Here is a 19182-nt window from a genome sequence, read left to right as displayed (position 1 = left end):
GTCTGAGGAATCCTTCCTCTGTTTCCCTGGACATGCTGCTTAATTTCTCTCATCTGGCACATAGTAGGTGTTTAATAAATACACATTTCCTTTCTTTCATCTCCACTTCCACAGATATAAAATGAGGTATCTGGATGAGATGTGTGAATGGGGAAAACATGGAAATATATGGAGGAGTAACAAGTATAAGAAAATAAAAGGCTCTCAACAGGCCTGGTCTACCAAGACTCATATCCAGACCCAGGATAACTTTAATTACAAGGCCAGTATTGCTGTAACTGAGCACCTTATTCAAATAATAGTGCTCCCCTGGGCAAAGACATGAGGAGGGAGAGGAAGACAGAAATAGTAACAAAAGAGCAAGTTAACTCTCCCCAAAGTACCTATAGATGGAATGAAAAACAAGTCAAGAAAACATTATGGAATCATAAAATTACAGAACTGGAAGGAACCTCAGAGATCATCTAGCAACCAGGAGTTGAATGTTAACCTTTGGGAGATGAGTCTCCATAGAATGTCAAGGTCTGCAACCAGATTACAAGGGATTGAAGAGTGCTGAGGAAGTTGAGGTAACAAATGCATAAGACTCTTTCCAGGAGTTTATCAGTAAAAAGGAACAAAGATACAGGAGCATGACTTGAAGGACAACCTAGCAATACCAAAACTCAAACAAAACTACCAATCCCAATCATAAAAACTACTTGGCATTGGCTAAGAAACTAGAGAAGCTCATCAGTAGAAAAGGTTAGGTACACACTATCCAGAAACAATGGAACAAAGCTTGATAAACTAAGGTGCCAAACGACTGAGGAAAAGATTAAGCATTTGAAAAAACTTCCTGAGAAAACTGCAAAGTAGTGGGGCAGGAAATGAGGAGGAAGGAAAGGAAATATGTATTTATTAAACACCTACTATGTGCCAGACACCATGCTGAGTGCTTTTACAATATATAATTTGAAATGTATTATTTCATTTAAAAATTAAGTTTGGTCCAACATCTCACACCATAAATCACAATAAGCTTGAAATGGAACTAGGTCTAAATGGGTGAAAAGTCACATCATAAACAAATGAGAAAAGGATGAAAGGAGAAATCTTTTATAATTATGGGTAAGGGAAGAATTCTCAAGGGCCAGGAAGAATCACAGGAGATAAAATGGGCAATTTTGATTACATAAAATGGAAAGGTTTTTGAACAAATAAATATAAAATCAGTACAGTGAGAGTTAAAAGGCAAAGAAATGGCAAACCGCTCAGATATCTTTGCCAAGAAAGCCCCAGATGGGGTTATGAAGAATCAGACATGATTGAAATGACTGGACAAAAACAACAATAGACACCACACAAAATCCTGGTGAACTGTTGTTTACACATCTCCCCTTGCCCCCAGGTCCTTCTACTTTCTTCCTTGATGAGTTTATATCTGACACAGTTTTTCTCTCCTCTCCAACTCTTGCCCTCATCCCAAGGAACTTCAACATATATGTTCATTATCCCTCAAATATCCTAACCACGTAGCTCCTCAACTCACTCACCTTCCATGAGCCGTTCCTGCCTCCCACCTCAGCCACCCTCAAAGATAGCCACACCCTCAATCTCGCCATCACTCCCAAATGGGCCACCTCCATGTAGAAGAATTCTGAAATCCTTCTTTAATCTTTTTAAGGTAGAAGCTTAGAAGAGTTAGCAGTGGGTCCAAAGTTATGTGTGGAGCTTATTGATTTGAGGAGCTATAAGTTTCAAGTACATGGCTGAATCTGTTCATAGTTCTGCCAGAAGCCAGTTGTTTATCTGTTCTTCCAGTATTTGAAACAATTGTCATTTCCCCTTCTAGGGCATATTTGATAATATGACTGGTATAAGGTAAAACCTCAGACTTTGTTTAATTTTCATTTCCTTCTCCAGTTCATTTTACAGATGAGGAAACTGAAGCAAATAAGATTGATTGACTTGCCCAAGGTCTACCAAGTATCTGACACCAGATCTGACCTCAGGAAGATGAGTCTTCCTGACTCCATGCCCAGCAACTGTATCCACTGAACTACCTAGCTGTCCTATAGAAAATTAATTAAGGATGAGTAAAAGGCTTGTCTAGCTGAAGTGAAGGCCCAGTTAGTTAAGATTAAAGAACACAAATGTGTCTTAGACCCAGTCAGCACAACTTTGTGAATTCTTCCAGCTATATTCAGTAGCACATGTGGAAGAGTGGAAGAAGCAGATGGTGAGAATAATCCAGGGTTGGTTGTTGGCAAAGCATGAGCAAGACAAGGTAGCAAGGGATTCTAGGGCAGAGGAGAGTTTGGGGTTGTACTGGCTCACTAAGTGGTAAAGGTTGGGAAGGGATAGTAGTGTAGCCTGAGTGCAGGGTGCTGGTCTGGGAAATTTCTGAGAAGTGGAATAGAGACCAAGGAAAGGATAAAGACTAGGTTAGGAAGAATAAGGCATAGGAAAAGATGGAATAAGCCTGGCAGGGATGCTCCCTTCTTGCCCCACTTAAGGTCACTGAGACTATATAAGCTCCTAAAATTGTTAGCACCACATAAACTAATGAGGAATATTTAAAGAATGATTACAATTGCAATATAGTGAGTGCAGTTAGTTTCAGGCATAGGTGAACTAAGTGGGCTTCTCTAGATATGAGAGGTAAAAGAGAAATCTACCTGAGATGGGGGAGTGGGGCAGTAAATAAGCCTTACACTCACCAGAATTGGCTTAAAGACCTCACTCTAGTCAGAGTTGGCTCAAGGAGGGAATAACATACACACTCAATTGGGTAATCTATCTAACCCTGCAGGAAAGTAGGAGGGGAAGGGGATAAGAAGGGAGGGGTGAAAGAAGGGAGGACAGAGGAGGGGAGGGGACAGTCAGAAGCAAATTCCTTTTGAGGAGGGATAGGGTAAAAGAAGATAGAAAAAAGAACAAATATCATGGGGAGGGAATAGGATGGAGGGAAACAGTTAACAATAGTAACTGTGAAAAAAATTTTGAAGCAGAGGCAAGAGTAATATAAGATGATGATGATGGATGGATAATGACTGGATGAAGATGAGGACCAACTGATGATGAGGGTTGATTGAGGATGATGACGATTGATTGATGATGACAAAACGTATGGTACTTTGCTGGGCTGTTGTGAAGAAAATTCTTTGTCAGGTATAAGGTACTATATAAATGGAATCTATTACCATTGTTGCAATAATCAACCTCATGGGTTTATTGTGAGGAAATCTCTCTTTAAAGTACTATATGAATGTAGTTTACTATAAAAAAAATGATGAGCGGGATGCCATCAGAAATATCTGGAAAGACCTACCTGAGCTGATGCAAAGTGAAATGTACTGTCGACAAAATAACAGCAATACTTTAAGATGATCTGCTGTGAATGACTTGGTTATGTTCAGCAATGCAATGATCCAAGACAACTCTGAAGGTCTTATGAAAATGCAATCCATCTACAGAGAGAACTAATGGCATCTGAATACAGATTGAAGCGTAATTTCTTTGTTAATTCCTTCCTTTATCTAAAGTTTTGTTTTTGTCTGTTTTCTTTCACAATCTGGCTAATGTGGAAATGTTTTGCATTACTGCTCACGTATAGCTTATATTGAATTGCTTGAGTTCTTGGAGTGGGGAGGGAAGGAGGAAGAGAATTTGGAACACAAAGTTTTAAAAAATTGATGTCAAGGGGCAGCTAGGTGGCACAGTGGATAGAGCACTGTCACTGGAGTCAAGAGGACCTGAGTTCAAATTCGGCCTCAGACACTTAACACTTACTAGATATATGACCCTGGGCAAGTCACTTAACCCCAATTGCCTCGCCAAAAAAACCCCACAGAATCTAAGCCCCCTGAAAACAAGGACTATGTGGGGCAGCTGGACTCTGGAGGACCTGAGTTCAAATCTGGCCTCAGACACTTGACACTTACTAGCTGTGTGACCCTGGGCAAGTCACTTAACCCCAATTGCCTCACCCCAAAAAAAACTGATGTCAAAATTTGTATTTTACATGTAATTTGGGAAAATTAAATATTAAAAAAAAAGAAAAAAGAGAAATCCACCTAACTGAAAATAGAACCAAAGGATCATAAAATGAAAGTTGTAAGAGACCTCAAGGACCATTTAGCCCCATTCCCTCATTTTATAGATGAGGAAACTCATCCAAGAAGGTTAACTGACTTGTTCAAAGTTATGCAGTTTGTAACAATGGGATTTGAACCAGGTCCTCTGACTCCACACCAGTGCTCTTTCCACTCAACTGTGCTGGCTTCTTAGACAGAAGACCCCACTGACCTCCCAGGGTATTTAACATTTCACCATTAGAGACTCAAACCTTTGGAGGAAGTCACTTAACCATGATGACTGGGAACACCACAAATTTATCTAACCTCAACTGAGAACCCACTGTAGCAAGGCAGTCCTTTCACTCCTTCCTAATTGATTCTCAATCCCAATCCCAATGGCTATTGGAAACTTTTTCTTCTCTCTTCCATCATCCCACAGCACTCCCTAATCCCCCTCTCAGTTGAGGACTTCACTTTATACTTTGTTTATTGTTTGTTTTGTTTTGTTTTGTTTTTGCAGGCAATGGGGGTTAAGTGACTTGCCCAGGGTCACACACCTAGTAAGTGTCAAGTGTCTGAGGCCGGATCTGAACTCAGGTACTCCTGAATCCAGGGCCAGTGCTTTAACCACTGCGCCATCTACCTTACACTTTGAGTCAAAAGGTTTACATTATATTCTCCTTGTCATGCTATCATTTTTAGAGAGAGCATATAAAACCATTAACACATCAATGGTGATTAGTTGACCAGAAGACTTTGCAATTCTGTCGGCTGTCATAGAACCCTGAGAAAATGTGACACAATAAAGATAAGTGTTTAGGGAAAGAAAGAAAGCACAGCCTGGGAAGGATGGGCCTGATAAAGTGCCACAGAGGACATTCAATAGACAGCATGAAGACATTGAGCATTTAGGAAGAGAGGGAGACATAAAAACAGGAATGAAAGACCTAAATTTTACCTATTCCCTGACAGCAGGCTTAGTAAAGGTGACACCAGAATGACAGAAAAATAAAATGCAACTTCAACTTTTTCCTTGGTAACTTGAAAGCCTCTATGCTCTATCCACAGAAAACTGTCAGAATTAGAAGGGGCTTTGGAGATTAGGTAGTCCAAATTCCTGATTTACAGATGAGAAGACAATGGACTAAAGAGGTACAGTGACTGACAGAGCCCACTACCAAAGAAAAGGAAGACCCTTGGCCCAACATAATATGATAGTCCCTGGGTCTAGTTGGATCTCAAGTGCCCTAAATGCTGAGAGGTCCAACGGACCACTTTCTCAGTCTGATAAGGGAGATACAAAATGAGTTCCAGTGAAGCAGACTAGATAAGTAAGAAAAAGAAACCACTGAAAACAGTAGCCCAGGGTCTGATAAACCCAAGAATATATACCAGTAAGGAAGGATTCCCTTTTTGAAATGAACCATAAGGAAAATCAACGAGAAACTTAGCAGAAATTAGATTTAGACAAAAATCTTAAAACATAACTCATGATGAGCTCAAGCTGTACATGTGAACTGAATTTAAAGCATCACATCATAAAAAGATTAGAAGAAAATATGACCAAATATCTTTCACACCTGTGGCTAAGGGAAGAATTCTGAAGTAAACAATGCAGAGAAAAGATAATCAAAGATCATCTTGACTACATAAAATCCAAAAACCTGTGCAGAAATAAAATTATTAAAGATAAATGGTAGAATAGGAAAAATATTTGCATAAAATTATTACCAAGAAAAGTCTGATATTGAAAATATATTGGAAACCTACACAAATATTTAACATCAAGAGCTATTTCCCAATAAATAAGTGGTCAAAGGGGAGGAACAATGTTCAAAATGTAAAGCAAACTATAAATGACCATATGAAAACATGCTCCAAATCACAAACAGTAAAAAGAAATGCATACTGTCTGGCATATAAGAAGTCCTTATTAAATGCTTGTTAACTGAATGAATGAAATGCAAAGAAAAAAGTAGGGTAACTGAGGCAAGTTTTTTTAAATGGAGAGAAAAGAACAGATAGAAGACCAGAAAGGATGCCATTGAAAATTAAAGGCTGATCTTATTAAATGTTTTTTTTTAAAAAAAAACATGGTATAGGGGCAGTTAGGTGGCGCAGTGGATAGAGCACCAGCCCTGGAGTCAGGAGTACCTGAGTTCAAATCCCGCCTCAGACACTTTACACTTACTAGCTGTGTGACCCTGGGCAAGTCACTTAACCCCAAATGCCTCACTAAAAAAACAAACAAACAAACATGGTATATAGAGACCAGAAGCTTCATTTATCATTCTTTTTTTTTTGTCCTACTATGTATATGCAAAAACTCATTCTATTTAATGTTTCATAATTTTGGACTAAAAATTACTAAAAAAGAAAGACATTGCAAAGTAAAACAACCCTGAGGTTTGTTCTCACACCATTCTAATTGGCAAAAATGACCAAAAAAAAAAAAAAACAATGCTGGAAGGGGCAATGGAAAAAATCTCCATACTGACTCACAATTGGTAGAATTGTGAAGTGGCCCAACCATTCTAGATATCAATCTGAAATTATGCAAGAAGAATGACTAAATTGTCTATGCACCCTTTAACCTATCAAGTGATCCCACTACTGGGAATATACCCCAAGCAAGTTAAAGGCAGAAAGTTAAAGGTCAAATAAAATAAAATATCCATAACAGCATTCTTTGTGGTAGCAAAGTTGGCACTCATCAATTAAGGAATGTCTTCAAAAACTGGAATATGAGTGTAATAAAAAATGATTATGCAGTGATAAATGATAAATATGAAAAAATGCAGAGAAAAATGGAAAGATACATATGAAGTGAGAAAAAGAGACAATGACTAGCATAATGTAAATGAAAAGACCACTAAACTAAGTTTAACTGAGTAATGGAAAGACCAATGAAGGGGAACAAGAACAGATAATGAAACCTCTATCAAAATTTTTTTTACAAATAACATCAATTTTCACTCTCACAATAACCTTGAGACTATTATTATCCCCATTTTACAGATGAGGAAACTATGAGTAAGTGAGGTTAAGTGACTTGCTCAGGGTCACACAGTTAGTTAGTGTCTAAGGCAGGATTTGCATTCAGTTCTTCCAAATTTCAGGTTCAGTGTACTATCTACGATACCACTCAGCTGTTTAAAAACAGAGAGGGGACTACTAGATAGAATACTGCACACATTGTTAGAACTGGCTATGGTATCAAATGTTTTTGCTTAGTTCAGTTTCTTGACCTTTTGGCATCATGGACATTTTGAGCAGTCTGGGGAAGGCTATGGAATAATATTTTTAAATGCATAAAACATAAAGATTACAAAGGAAATAAATTACTTGCCATTTTTTCTTTTTGGGTGAGGCAATTGGGGGTTAAATGACTTACCCAGGGTCACACAGCTAGCTAGTGTCAAGTGTCTGAGGCTGGATTTGAACTCAGGTTCTCCTGAATCCAGGGCCAGTGCTCTATCCAATGAGCCACCTAGCTGCCCCCTAATTTAATGATTGGCTCTTTTTTTTTTTTTTTTTGTGAGGCAATTAGGATTAAGTGACTTGCCCAGGGTCACACAGCTAGTTAGTGTCAAGTGTCTGAGGCCAGATTTGAACTCAGGTCCTCCTGAAACTAGGGCCAGTGCTTTATCCACTGCACCACCTAGCTCCCCTGGAAATCAATTACATTGAAACAGTTATAAAAATATTTTTAAAATAAGGTCACAGACCCTAGGTTATTATTTATTTATTTATTTTTAGGCTCTAGGTCATAAACCCCTGGTTTAGTTGTTTTTCTCTGTCACAAGGGAGGATACAATTTGTTTAAAATGGTTGTAACAAAAGCACAAAAGAGATCTATAAAGCATATTTTAATAAATAAATGAGGATGTCATCATTCACATGGTAGGGAAATGTGGGGAGCAGAAAAAGGCTTGGCCTTGGAGGGAGGAGACATGAATGCTTATACCAGCTCTGATACTGACTTTTTTTTTTTTTTGGATGAGGCAATTGGGGTTAAGTGACTTGCCCAAGGTCACACAGCTAGTAAGTGTTAAGTGTCTGAGGCCAGATTTGAACTCAGGTACTCCTGAATCCAGGGCCGGTGCTCTATCCACTGCGCCATCTAGCTGCCCCTGATACTGACTTTTGACATGGCTACTGGGCAAGTCTTTTCCCTTTCTAGGTCTCAGCTTCTTCATATGTAAATGAAGGCATTAGACTTGATGATTTTGAATGTCTCTTTCACCTCTTAGATTCTAAGATTCCATGAATGAAGGGTCTGACCCAGTATGGCAAATCAATCATGGCCTCAAAGTTGGAGGTAACTACGGAAGTTACCTAGTCCCATCTGTTGCTCAATAAAGGAATCTCTTCTACAAGTCCTCCAGACTAGAATAAGTCCCACTTACAACATTCACTATTTTGTATTTACTTCTCTGTGGACATGTCATTTTCGCCCAATAAAATATAAGTTTCTTGAGCGCAGGAACTATTTTGTCTGTGCCTGGAACACAGTAGGCACTTAATATATGTTTGCTGTATGGATGATTGTTCCTATACATTCAATAAACTAAAACCCTCATCATGCTGAAGGTGAATCAGAGAAACAGAAGATGACAAACTAAAAGAGAGCAAAAATAACAAGATGTCTCAGTTTATATCAAAACTGCTATCATGGCTTCAGGCTCCCCTGTGTGGTAAAGCTAGAAAACTTCATGCTAAAAGGTGCGCAAAAGTTGCTTGGTTTTCTGGCATTTTAATATCTGGTTGGTTGTTTGGGGTTTTTTGGGGGGGGGGGGTTAGTTTTTAGTTTTTACTGGAACAGCCTATAATATTTCTTTGTTCTTTAAGTCAAGCCAGTGCTAAGATTTAGGGCATGAAGGCTAACAAAGTTTCCCTTCATTGTCTCTCATTTTGATTTATTTAACTCTACATGAGACCATACAACTTCTATTTAAGCTACAAATGACAAAGAATACTGGATCTGGGGAAATCCTGCATTTGAATCGTGGCTCTATTACTTACTATCTCTGTGGCCTTTGACAAGTCTTAATTTCTCTAGGCCTCAGTTTCCTCAGAAGTAAAATGAAGATGTTGCCTAGATTATCTCCAAGGTCCATTGCCGCTCAAATCTATGATGCTCAGACTCACATTCTTCTGACCAGATCATTCATAATTTCAAAACTAACAAATTTCAATATGGCTAGTATCTATATAAGACTTCTGATTTCATCAGTATAGAAAGCTTCACTGAAGAACTCCCTTTATTAGCACCTTTTCTGCAACTTAAAGTCATAGAAGGCTACCTGGAGCAGTGAGAGAAGGATTTGCCCAAAGCCAGTATGTGGGAAGAAACAGGACTGGAGCCCAAGCCTAGCTGAACCTGAGGACTAGCTCTCTCTCGGCTCTGCCTGCTCATATACTTACCATTCTTAAAAAGACAAGAGTGAAAAGTCAAGGTCACCACCCCATCATGATGGGCACTAGAGAAAAGCTTTGGACCACAAATCAATTTCTAATGAAAAATAATAGTGTTTTCAGCAAATAGTTAATCACTCAATCTGTGAACTAAAACATGCTATATATTTTTGTTGTGGAGGAATGGGAACATTGAATCAAAGGGAAGGTGCATTTAGCACATAAACGTAACTGGTCATTTTTATTTTAGTCAGTACTTATTAAGATAAAATCATTCATATACTGAACAACTGTTTTCTTCAAACACTGAAAATCAATTAACTTATGGACTTTTCAAACAGTATAAGACTCTAGTGATAGTGAATGAATTAATCCCAGATATTATATCATTAAATGTATACAACCTGAGATATAAAAGTAAACTTTTACAATGAATTTGATAAAAATCAATAAACAGAAGGGTAAATACTGCCACCTGAAAACAAAATCCCAAGAAATAAAATGAGAAACTGGCTACTTGATTATCAAATCAAAATCTGTTTGTAATTTAACTTTTTAAAAACACTAAATATTCTAATAATAATATTTGCACAATTGTACAAAAAAATTCAAGGGTCAGAGGCTATCAGTTACTGACAAATAAAATACTCACCTTTTGGATCTCACGTCTGCTGATTCAAACTGGATGTTCATAACTTGGGGATCTACTTCAGTATCCACCTCAGAAATGAGGAGAGGTCTAGAATCATCATCCATATTTGAAAGGTGAATTTCCTAAAATCTCCAAGTTCCGAAGAATTCTGACCTTTATAAACAAAAAGATAAGTAATTTTCATTCACTATATAAAAGACATGATTTTGCTATTTATAAAGTTAATTTTCAGTGTATAGAACTGAAAAAGAACAAACATGAAATAATTCCTGGGGGCATGTAACAAATGCCTAAAATTTTAATTTCATTGGCAATTTAGTGAGGGACTCAGTTTAATAAATACTTTAATGACAGAAAACAATATAAATTGAAAGGAATTGGTCCTAAGACCTCAGGGAGAATTACCAATTTAGGAAACTTGTAACAAACACAAATAACACTCAGCTGAAAGAAAAAGAGGTATAGTTGGCAGAACACAAGACAGTTGGCTAGAACAGATAAAAATTCTGTGTTGGTAATATTCTTAAATCACCATAAATCAAACTGGCCCAGAAAGAGATCCCTTATTATTAATGAAGCAGACAGAATTGTTAAAGTATACATAATCTACTAAATCTGTACTTCTATCAAACTGAAAGATACTATCTCTGTGGCCTTTGACAAGTCTTAATTGAAAGGTCAAAAAGCACATCTTCCTGAATGTCCCATGGAAGTCATGTTATATTAAAGAAAAATATTATAGTAAGGAATAAAGCTATACTTAGTCTAGCTAAAAAATCCTGGGCATTATTTTTATATGTATATAAACATAAATGTATATTTACACGTAAACACACATACACACAGGGTATATGGGTACAGACACTGAACACATACATTCCTAGAAGACACAGTCCATAGCCTGTGCATAGTATCTATAGTGAAATGGGGAATTTGGGGCCTATGGTTTCATTTCTTCTATATCTTAAGTACAAGAGATGACATCATTTATGCTAAGAAATGCAAAACCCTAAGTCTTTAGGCACCATATCTTACAAAACCACAAGATGGTGCTGTGTCTCCATGAAAGTATCTCATTTTATATACTTTTTGCAGAGTCTGTTTTTCTTTTCAAAGTCAGTAGCGAGGAAAGAAACAGAAAATGGATCTCTAGTTTTTATTATCTACCAAAATTGGCTAATGACAAAAAAATAAGTCCATCAATTTCTTTGTATGATTTGATGGAATAAGGGGCTTATGGGATGCCTTATAAGATTGTATTTTTTTCAGTCTTACTATTTTGATCCATTAATTTTTAAAAATCAGATTGGTTTTTAGGTCAAAACAGGATTTTTAGTCTTGACTAAGAAATTGTCAATTTGATTAACTTCTTTCTGTAAGAGAAGCTCCTTGGATGGAATGAATAAAACATGGAGTTTAAAATATCAGCCAGTGAAAACAAAGTGATTTTAAGGAAGCCATACTTAGAATGGGACTTGAAAAAGGAATTAAAATACTTGGTGGGAAAGATAAAATTTCGGGTTTGGTTTTACTTTCCTACAAATCTAGAAAACATCCTGGTAAATCATGAAATTAGTTATAACATAGAAACTCAAAAAAGTCTCTCTGAGTAAGATAGTCAAGAACCCTGGTGGCATGTCTCTGTCTTCCACATGGCAAACTCCAACTCCTAGTACTCCTGTTAATGTTCAGCCTGTAGAAGAAAATACTGTCAGGGGAAAGAAAAAAGTGTAAGAATGAGGGCTGTTTGTGTTGAAGGCAGGAAAGAGCTGTCATGTGGAAAAGGTCTAAGACTTTCTCTGTTCGGCCCCAGAGGGCAAATCCAGAAAGGAAAAACGGAATTCTATGTAAGGAAAAACTTATTAACACTTACAAAAGCTGTACTAAAGTAGAATGGACTGACCATTACTAGAGGTTCTCAAGCCATGGGTGGGATATTGCAGAAGGGATTCCTATTCAGTTGGATGAGGCAGCCTCCAAGTTCTCTCCCAACTGTAAGAATTTAAGATTCTGTGACTTATTGTTAATACCATAAAGGTAATAACACAGATGGAGAAAGGAATTCAAAACACAAAAGCAGCTACCTAGATTAGACTCAAGAATAATTGATCCATAAAGATCAAGGAAAAAATATTTCCTTATACAATGCGGCTTACAATGATTAGCAACATCTGGATGCTCTTCATCTACAACAAAACAGGAAGAACAAAAACTATCAATCATTCATCTTGCAACAGAAAGAATACTGAAAATTTGAGGGGTCAAGACAGTATTCAAACAAAACCAGAAATTATATAGAATCCTCCTCCATTCTGGTATTCAGTGATTCTTTGCTCAATGATGCTGTAGAGTTGCAAATATGTTATAAATACAAACTTTGCTGCCAATGATGATTTTAAAATAACATCATTAACAGCAACATGGTCTATAGTAATTATGGTAGGCACGTTCAAGAAACGATGCTATCTGGGTACCAACTCCCATTCCTTGACACGCAATCAGCATCTTAGAGTTTAAAGAGTCCTCAGAGGTCATCAAATTTAACCCATGTACAAACAAAAATCCTTTCTACAACATACTCTACAAAGAATAATCTAGCCTTCACATGAAAACTTTCAGTGAAGGGGAATCCACAACCTACAATAGCAGTCCAATTCCACTTTTCCAGGTATCTATAAGTGTTGATATTTTTATACTGAGACTAAATGTCAGTCTGCAATTCCTGACCACTGATCCTAGTTCTGCCAAACAGAAATAAACAAAATCATTAACTAAGTGCTTATTAAGCACCTACTGTGTGCTACATGCTGGGCAATGCGTATACCAAGAAAAAATTAAATAGTTCCCCTTTCCAGGACCTTATATTCTATTGGGGGACAATATATACACATATAATACACAAAAGATAACCCCAAAATTACATGTAATGGGGGAAGGCATTAGCAACTGAGAGGGAAGGAAAGGCTTCATATAGAAGGTAGTATCTGAGTTGATTTTTTAAGAAAAACAGGGATACTAAGAGGCAGAGGGGAGAAAGTATATGGGGGACAGCTAGTGATGACAGGTTAAGGGTATCATGTGAAAAGAACAGAAAGAAGGCCAATATGGCTTGGCCAAAGAATACCTAAAAGAGACCGATGTCTGTAGACCAGAAGGGATGGAAGAGGCCATTGAAACTAAGCAAACAAGGAAACTAAGGCTGAGATGGGATAAGTGTCTTGCCAGCAAATCAGTGTTTAACACAAGATTTGAACTCAGGTCTTCCTAATGCCAAGGGAAGCCACTGAAAGACTTTAAATGCCAAAAAGAAGAATTTATATTGATCATAGATATAATAGGGAGCCACAGGAATTTAATAAGTAACAAGGTCAGACCTGCACTTTTTAGGAAAATCAATTTAGCAGCTATGTGGAAAAAGAATTGTAAAGAAAAGAGACTTGAGGCAGGGAGATCAATAGAAGGTTATTACAATGATCTAGGGGATAGATGCTGAAGGCTTAAAACTAGGGTCAAACATATGCTTGTGGTGACATGAGGATAAGAGTGAGAAATGTGAAGAACAAGTTAATCCCTCTTCTACATGTTGTTCAGTCCATTTCAGTCGTGTCTGACTATTCATGACCCCATTTGGGGTTTTCTTGGAAAAGATCCTGGAGTGGTTTGCCATTTCCTTCTCCAGCTCATTTTACAGATCAGGAAACTGAGGCCAATAGGGTCAAGTACCTTGCCCAGGGTCACCATCTGAAGTCAGATTTGAACTCATGAATATGAGTCTTCCTGACTCCAGGCCCAGCACTCTATCCACTGCTCCATGACAATCCTTCAAGTACTTGACAATAGCTATCCTACCTTCCTTAATTCTCTCTACTCAGCACTACCAGTTGCTTCAGTCAATATTAATATGGCATGATCAAGTGCTTCATCATGCTGACTGCCCCACTCCAAAATGTGATGCCTGCAACTGCACACAATATCACAAAGGGTAAAACCATGGCAGAACAAAGTGGAACCGGCACTTCCTTAGTTCTAGACACTAAGCCTCTCTTAATGAAACCTAATACCATATTTGTTTTTTGGCTGCAACTTAGGTTAATACAGTACCATTAATGAACTTTCAGTCCAGCCAATCAATTAGTTACAAACTCACATAACTATTACTGTCTAGCCTACATTTTCCTATCTTATCCATAAGAGACTGTCATATGCTTTGCTGGAATCTAAGTAAACTGCACCTGATTTAACACACTAATTTAGAACCTGGTCAAAAAAAAAAAAAAAAGGAGATGGGGTTAGTCTGATAGGACTTTTCTTTGATGAAACCATCCTGACTTTTTGTGATTATTCACTTCTTGAATAATACTTTCTAGAATTCTGCCAGCAAGTCAAGTTCACTGGCTTATTATGTGTTGCATTTTCCATTCTCTTCCCTTTTGTGAAAATGGGGACTGTTGGGGGCAGCTAGTTGTCAAAGTGGATAAAGCACTGGCCCTGGATTCAGGAGAACCTGAGTTCAAATCTGGCCTCAGACACTTGACACTTACTTAGCTGTGTGACTGGGCAAGTCACTTAACCTTCGTTCCCCCACCCCACCCCCCAAATGGGGACTGTTGCTGTGATTTTTCCTACCCTCCATAATCTTTCAGAGATTCCCAACAGTTATTTCGAAGATTCATCACACTTACCAGTTCTTACAGTAATCTGAGAGGTAGTTTTGAAACTGAACTCATGAAGGGCAGCTAAATATTTTTTATTTCCCTACTTATCTTAGATGGCAACTTATTACTCCAAATACCCATTTTTGTGCTTTCTAGTCCTATGACACTTCTCCTGGATAGATAAACCCAAAACAAAAGTTGAATAGCTTTGCCTTTTTTCTGTTGTACATTTTCAAGTTCTATCTACCCTGAGCAGCAAGCCTAACCATCATCTGATTGGCTTTTCCCCTATATAGCTAAAAACCAAATAAACCTGTATTTAGCTTTCCTCGTCAACTTAAGTTCATTCTAAACTTTCATGTTTCTGACACTTCTTAGAAGACAAGTAGACCACACTTCAGTGTTTATCCACCCCTGACTGCTCTTCTTCCCATCTTCTGGACATGCCTTTTTAAAATCAAAGTTTCTACGTATTTATCTTTATGCTGTTACCTAATCTACAATTCACATGTATATCTAACTTCCTATTAGGATCTAGTAATGCTTTCTGTAAAATATTCTGTAAAATACATAGCATATTTTAAGGTCACAATGAATGGGACCATCAACTTTTCCTAATCATTGAAGATATGTAGTATTTAAAGCACTAAGATGGAATCTAACAATGCTTTGTTGTTTTTTGTTTGTTTGTGGGGCAATGAGGGTTAAGTGACTTGTCCAGGGTCACATAGCTAGTGTCAAGTGTTTGAGGCCGAATTTGAACTCAGGTCCTTCTGAATCAGTGTTGTATCCACTGTACCACCTAGCTGCCCCCAAGATACTTTGTTTTTTAACTAATCAATTTATTTCTAGAGGCATATGAGATCTACTGTAGATTAAATTCTCCTAATTGTAGTGAAAAAAGTGGAAAAAACAATGGGATTTGAATGTGAGATTAGAAACTCAGCTCTGGCACTGAAAAACCTTGGATTTAAACTCCCTAGACTTTTGTTTCCTCATCTACAAAATGATGGGGTAAAATTAAATTATCTCGAACTGATGATGAGTGAGATGAGCAGAACCAGAAGAACATTATACACAATATCATCAACACTATGTGTTGACCAACTGTGATAGATTAGATTCTTCTCACCAATCCAATGGAACAAAGGACTCATGATGGAAAAGGCTCTCCAAATCCAGGGGGGAAAAAAAAAGGAACTGTGGGATATGGATGCTGATTGGACCATACTATTTCTTTTGTTTTTGATGCTGTTGGTCTTCTGATTTCAGGTTTTTCCTTTGTGCTCTGATCCTTCTCATACAGCATGACTAATGCAGAAATATGTTTGATGTTATTGTATATATTTAACCTATATCAGATTGCCAGCTGTCTAGGGGAGGGGGGGGAGGGAGGGAGAAAAATTTGAAATTTGAAATCTTATATAAGCAAATCTTGAAAACTATTTCTACATGTAACTGGAAAATAATAAAATACTTTTATTTAAATAAAAATAAATAAATAATAATAATAAATTAAATTATCTAAAAAGTTCCCCTCCAGCTCTAAATTCTAGAATCTGGGAATAAGGTGAAAAATGTTTTTCTCTCTTACAGCAAGAAAGCCTAGGCAGCATCTCAGCTTGTTACCAACCCTCATTATATTAACATGATATACTTATAAGGCAAAAAAGCAATGCCACTCTGGATTTATCTTTCCTCAATAAAGATATGAAGAAATAAGTTTCTTCACTAGTTACCTGTTGGCCAGCATATGAAAAATCCTTTTCGGAGTGGGAATGCTGTAACACAAAAGAGGAGGCACATTAGATTTCACCACCACCACCAGTTTCACCACTATAACAGATGATATAAAATTGCCTTGCCTCTCTCTAACCTGGGGATGGATCATATGTCACGCCCTTGATTTGCAACTTTATAAAGTCTCTTTGACTCAGAGCTCTGTATTACAGCAGGGACTGCTGCTCACACTCCTTTCCCGGGCCTCCCTCAAAACAACCTGGCCCAAGTCGGAGGCCCCAATACAGGACACTACTCTGGGGAGGGTGGGGTGGGATGGGGGTCTGCCATGTCTCCTCATTCATGTTGTCTTGGGTCAGAGGTCCCTCAACTCCCCCGTGCTAGGGTCCTCTGATGGGTGGATTTCTTTTCCCCCGCCTCAAACCAGCCTGGCGAGTCCCCTGTCCTCGCGCCAAACCCCGGGACTGATTTTACCGTGATCCCCCAACCCTCTACCCTAACTCCCTCCAAGCCCGCCCCCGCCCCCATATATCTTCATCCTTTTTAATCCTGTCCCGGCACCAAGCAGCATGGATCCCTTTTATTTTCTTTTTCAAATTAAGCCGCCCCTCCCTGCTGAGCCCCTCGCCCCCAGCCCCAGACGTTGGGGGATCCCAAAGCGCTTTACCGACGTTCCCAGGATCAGCCCTTTCGAGCCTCCCGCTCGGGGATGGAGGCTGGACTCTGTATATCTGTGGAAAGAGACTGAAGAGAAAGGAAAGACTGGGAGGAGCGGCGGGTCTACCTGACAGAGAGGGGTGGGTGGGCAGGGAGCCAAAGCGATGGTAGGACAGCGTTATCAAACTGCCCTACAATCCTACTCAAAAAAGCAGCAGTCCCCCGGCTTTCCCTAAACAGGAAGTGGCAACTTGGGCGGGCCCCGAGGGCCGATGGGGAATGGAGTTCTCGTCGGGGGCTGTCCTCGAACCTCTCGATCCATGTGGACTACAGATCCCACAAGGACCCGCGGCAAACCTGGGCTTGATTTGAAGCGGTCGTCTCGGCTTTGCTCCTTTGCTCCAGAAAAGGAACGTGGGTGGCTTGTATGCCACGGACGCTCTCCCTTCCTGCCCCCCCCCCCCCCCCCCGAAACAGTCTCAGGGGCCTTCCGGAGGGGGTCTGTAGTTACGTGTAGTAAGAGCTTGTGGGACGTCCTGGGGACCCCACGCCTGGCCTCTTCTAGTCCTGTCGTGTCTGGACTGCTGTCACATGTCTCTCCCCCTCCCCCTGTCTGCCCCCCATCCCACCCCCAGGGCAGGACCTGGTTTGCAGATCAAAGGCTGGTTGGCCAACCTCTTATTATTTTCGAGGTTATTTGTCAGACTAGTAGAAATGTGTCCTAGTCTCTAGGATCAGATAGGACTAACTCGCCAGTAATGTAGCTTATCTTTTAACAAAACACCTGATCCCAACAAATATGTGGAAAGAGCCCTTAGAGAGTGTACTCAGAAGCCAGGGTCCATATTCGAGAGCTGCATGTTAAATGACTTGGAAAAGTTTATTAACCTCTCTGGACCTCAATTTACTCATCCAGAAAATGTGGAGTTACATCGAACATTCTTAACTTTTTTGTGTCATGAACCCCTTTGGTATATTGGTGAAGCCTATAGACCTTGTCTCAGAAGAATTTTTTTAGGTGTAAAATACATAGGATTACAAAGAATACCAACTATATTGATTTCCCCCCTTCCCTTTCTCCCCTTTTTCTTTTATTTTCAGTTACAAATTCTCTAACCTCTTACCCTTCCCATCCTGTGAGAAGGCAAGAAAAACAAAACCCATTACAAATCTATAGTCATGCAAAACTAATTTCATGTTCCCAAAGATGCAGGAAAAAGAAAGAAATAGAATAAAATATGCTTCAATCTGCATTGAGTCCATTACTTATATCTGGAGTTGGATAATGTGTATTATGAGACCTCTGGAATTATGTTAGTCAACATATAAATTGTTGTCTTGGTTCTGCTTACTTTGCTTGGCATCAATTCATACAAGTCTTCCATACAAGGGGAAACCAATTATATTAAAATGTTTTTAATAAAAAGAATTTAAAAACCAAATATCCCCTCCCAACCTTAAGAACCCCCTAAAGATGATTTCTAGGATCTTTTCCAGCTATAGCTAAAAAAACTATTAGTCTATGAAGATTCTTTACCACATTCCTTCCTTGTGATGTAACAAGTCCAGAGTTTTTTCAATAACCCCATCCTTATGGCCACCTTCATCCTACATTCTTTTTGTGGGGAGGGGCAATGAGGGTTAAAGTGACTTGCCCAGGGTCACACAGGTAGTGTCAAGTGTCTGAGGTCAAATTTGAACTCAGGTCCTCCTGAATTCAGGCCTGATGCTCTATCCACTGCACCACCTAGCTGGCCCCTACCCTACATTCTTTTTTTTTTCAAGTTTTCCAACAATTTATTCTGCTTTTTTTTTTAATTTTTAAAAATTATTTTCCAGTTACATGTAGAGATAGTTTTCAACATTTGGTTTTTTATGATTATTATTTTTTAATATTGAATAAAATTTTATTTTCCAAAATACATGTAAAAACAGATTTTAACGTCAAATTTTTTAAAACTTTGTGTTCCAACTTTTCTTCCTCCTCCATTCCCACCCC

At 38.6% G+C, this 19182-nt stretch overlaps 1 protein-coding gene across 1 annotated transcript in view; it reads right to left on the bottom strand.

Moving 5' to 3' along the window:
* Positions 1–17423, bottom strand: part of SLC38A9 (solute carrier family 38 member 9) — a 102879-nt gene extending 85456 nt beyond the window's left edge. Inside the window, 3 exon segments of the mRNA XM_043978343.1 lie at positions 10132–10284; positions 16526–16567; positions 17311–17423. Of these exon segments, the coding sequence (XP_043834278.1) occupies positions 10132–10235 (104 nt within the window). The 5' untranslated portion in view covers positions 10236–10284; positions 16526–16567; positions 17311–17423.
* Between the last annotated feature and the right edge of the window lie 1759 nt (positions 17424–19182).

This window comes from Dromiciops gliroides, chromosome 1 (genome assembly GCF_019393635.1).
Source record: "Dromiciops gliroides isolate mDroGli1 chromosome 1, mDroGli1.pri, whole genome shotgun sequence".
In the NCBI taxonomy this organism is placed as follows: Eukaryota; Metazoa; Chordata; class Mammalia; order Microbiotheria; family Microbiotheriidae; genus Dromiciops; species Dromiciops gliroides.
Note: the sequence above shows the minus strand (reverse complement) of the source record. Positions and strands in the feature narration are given on the sequence as shown.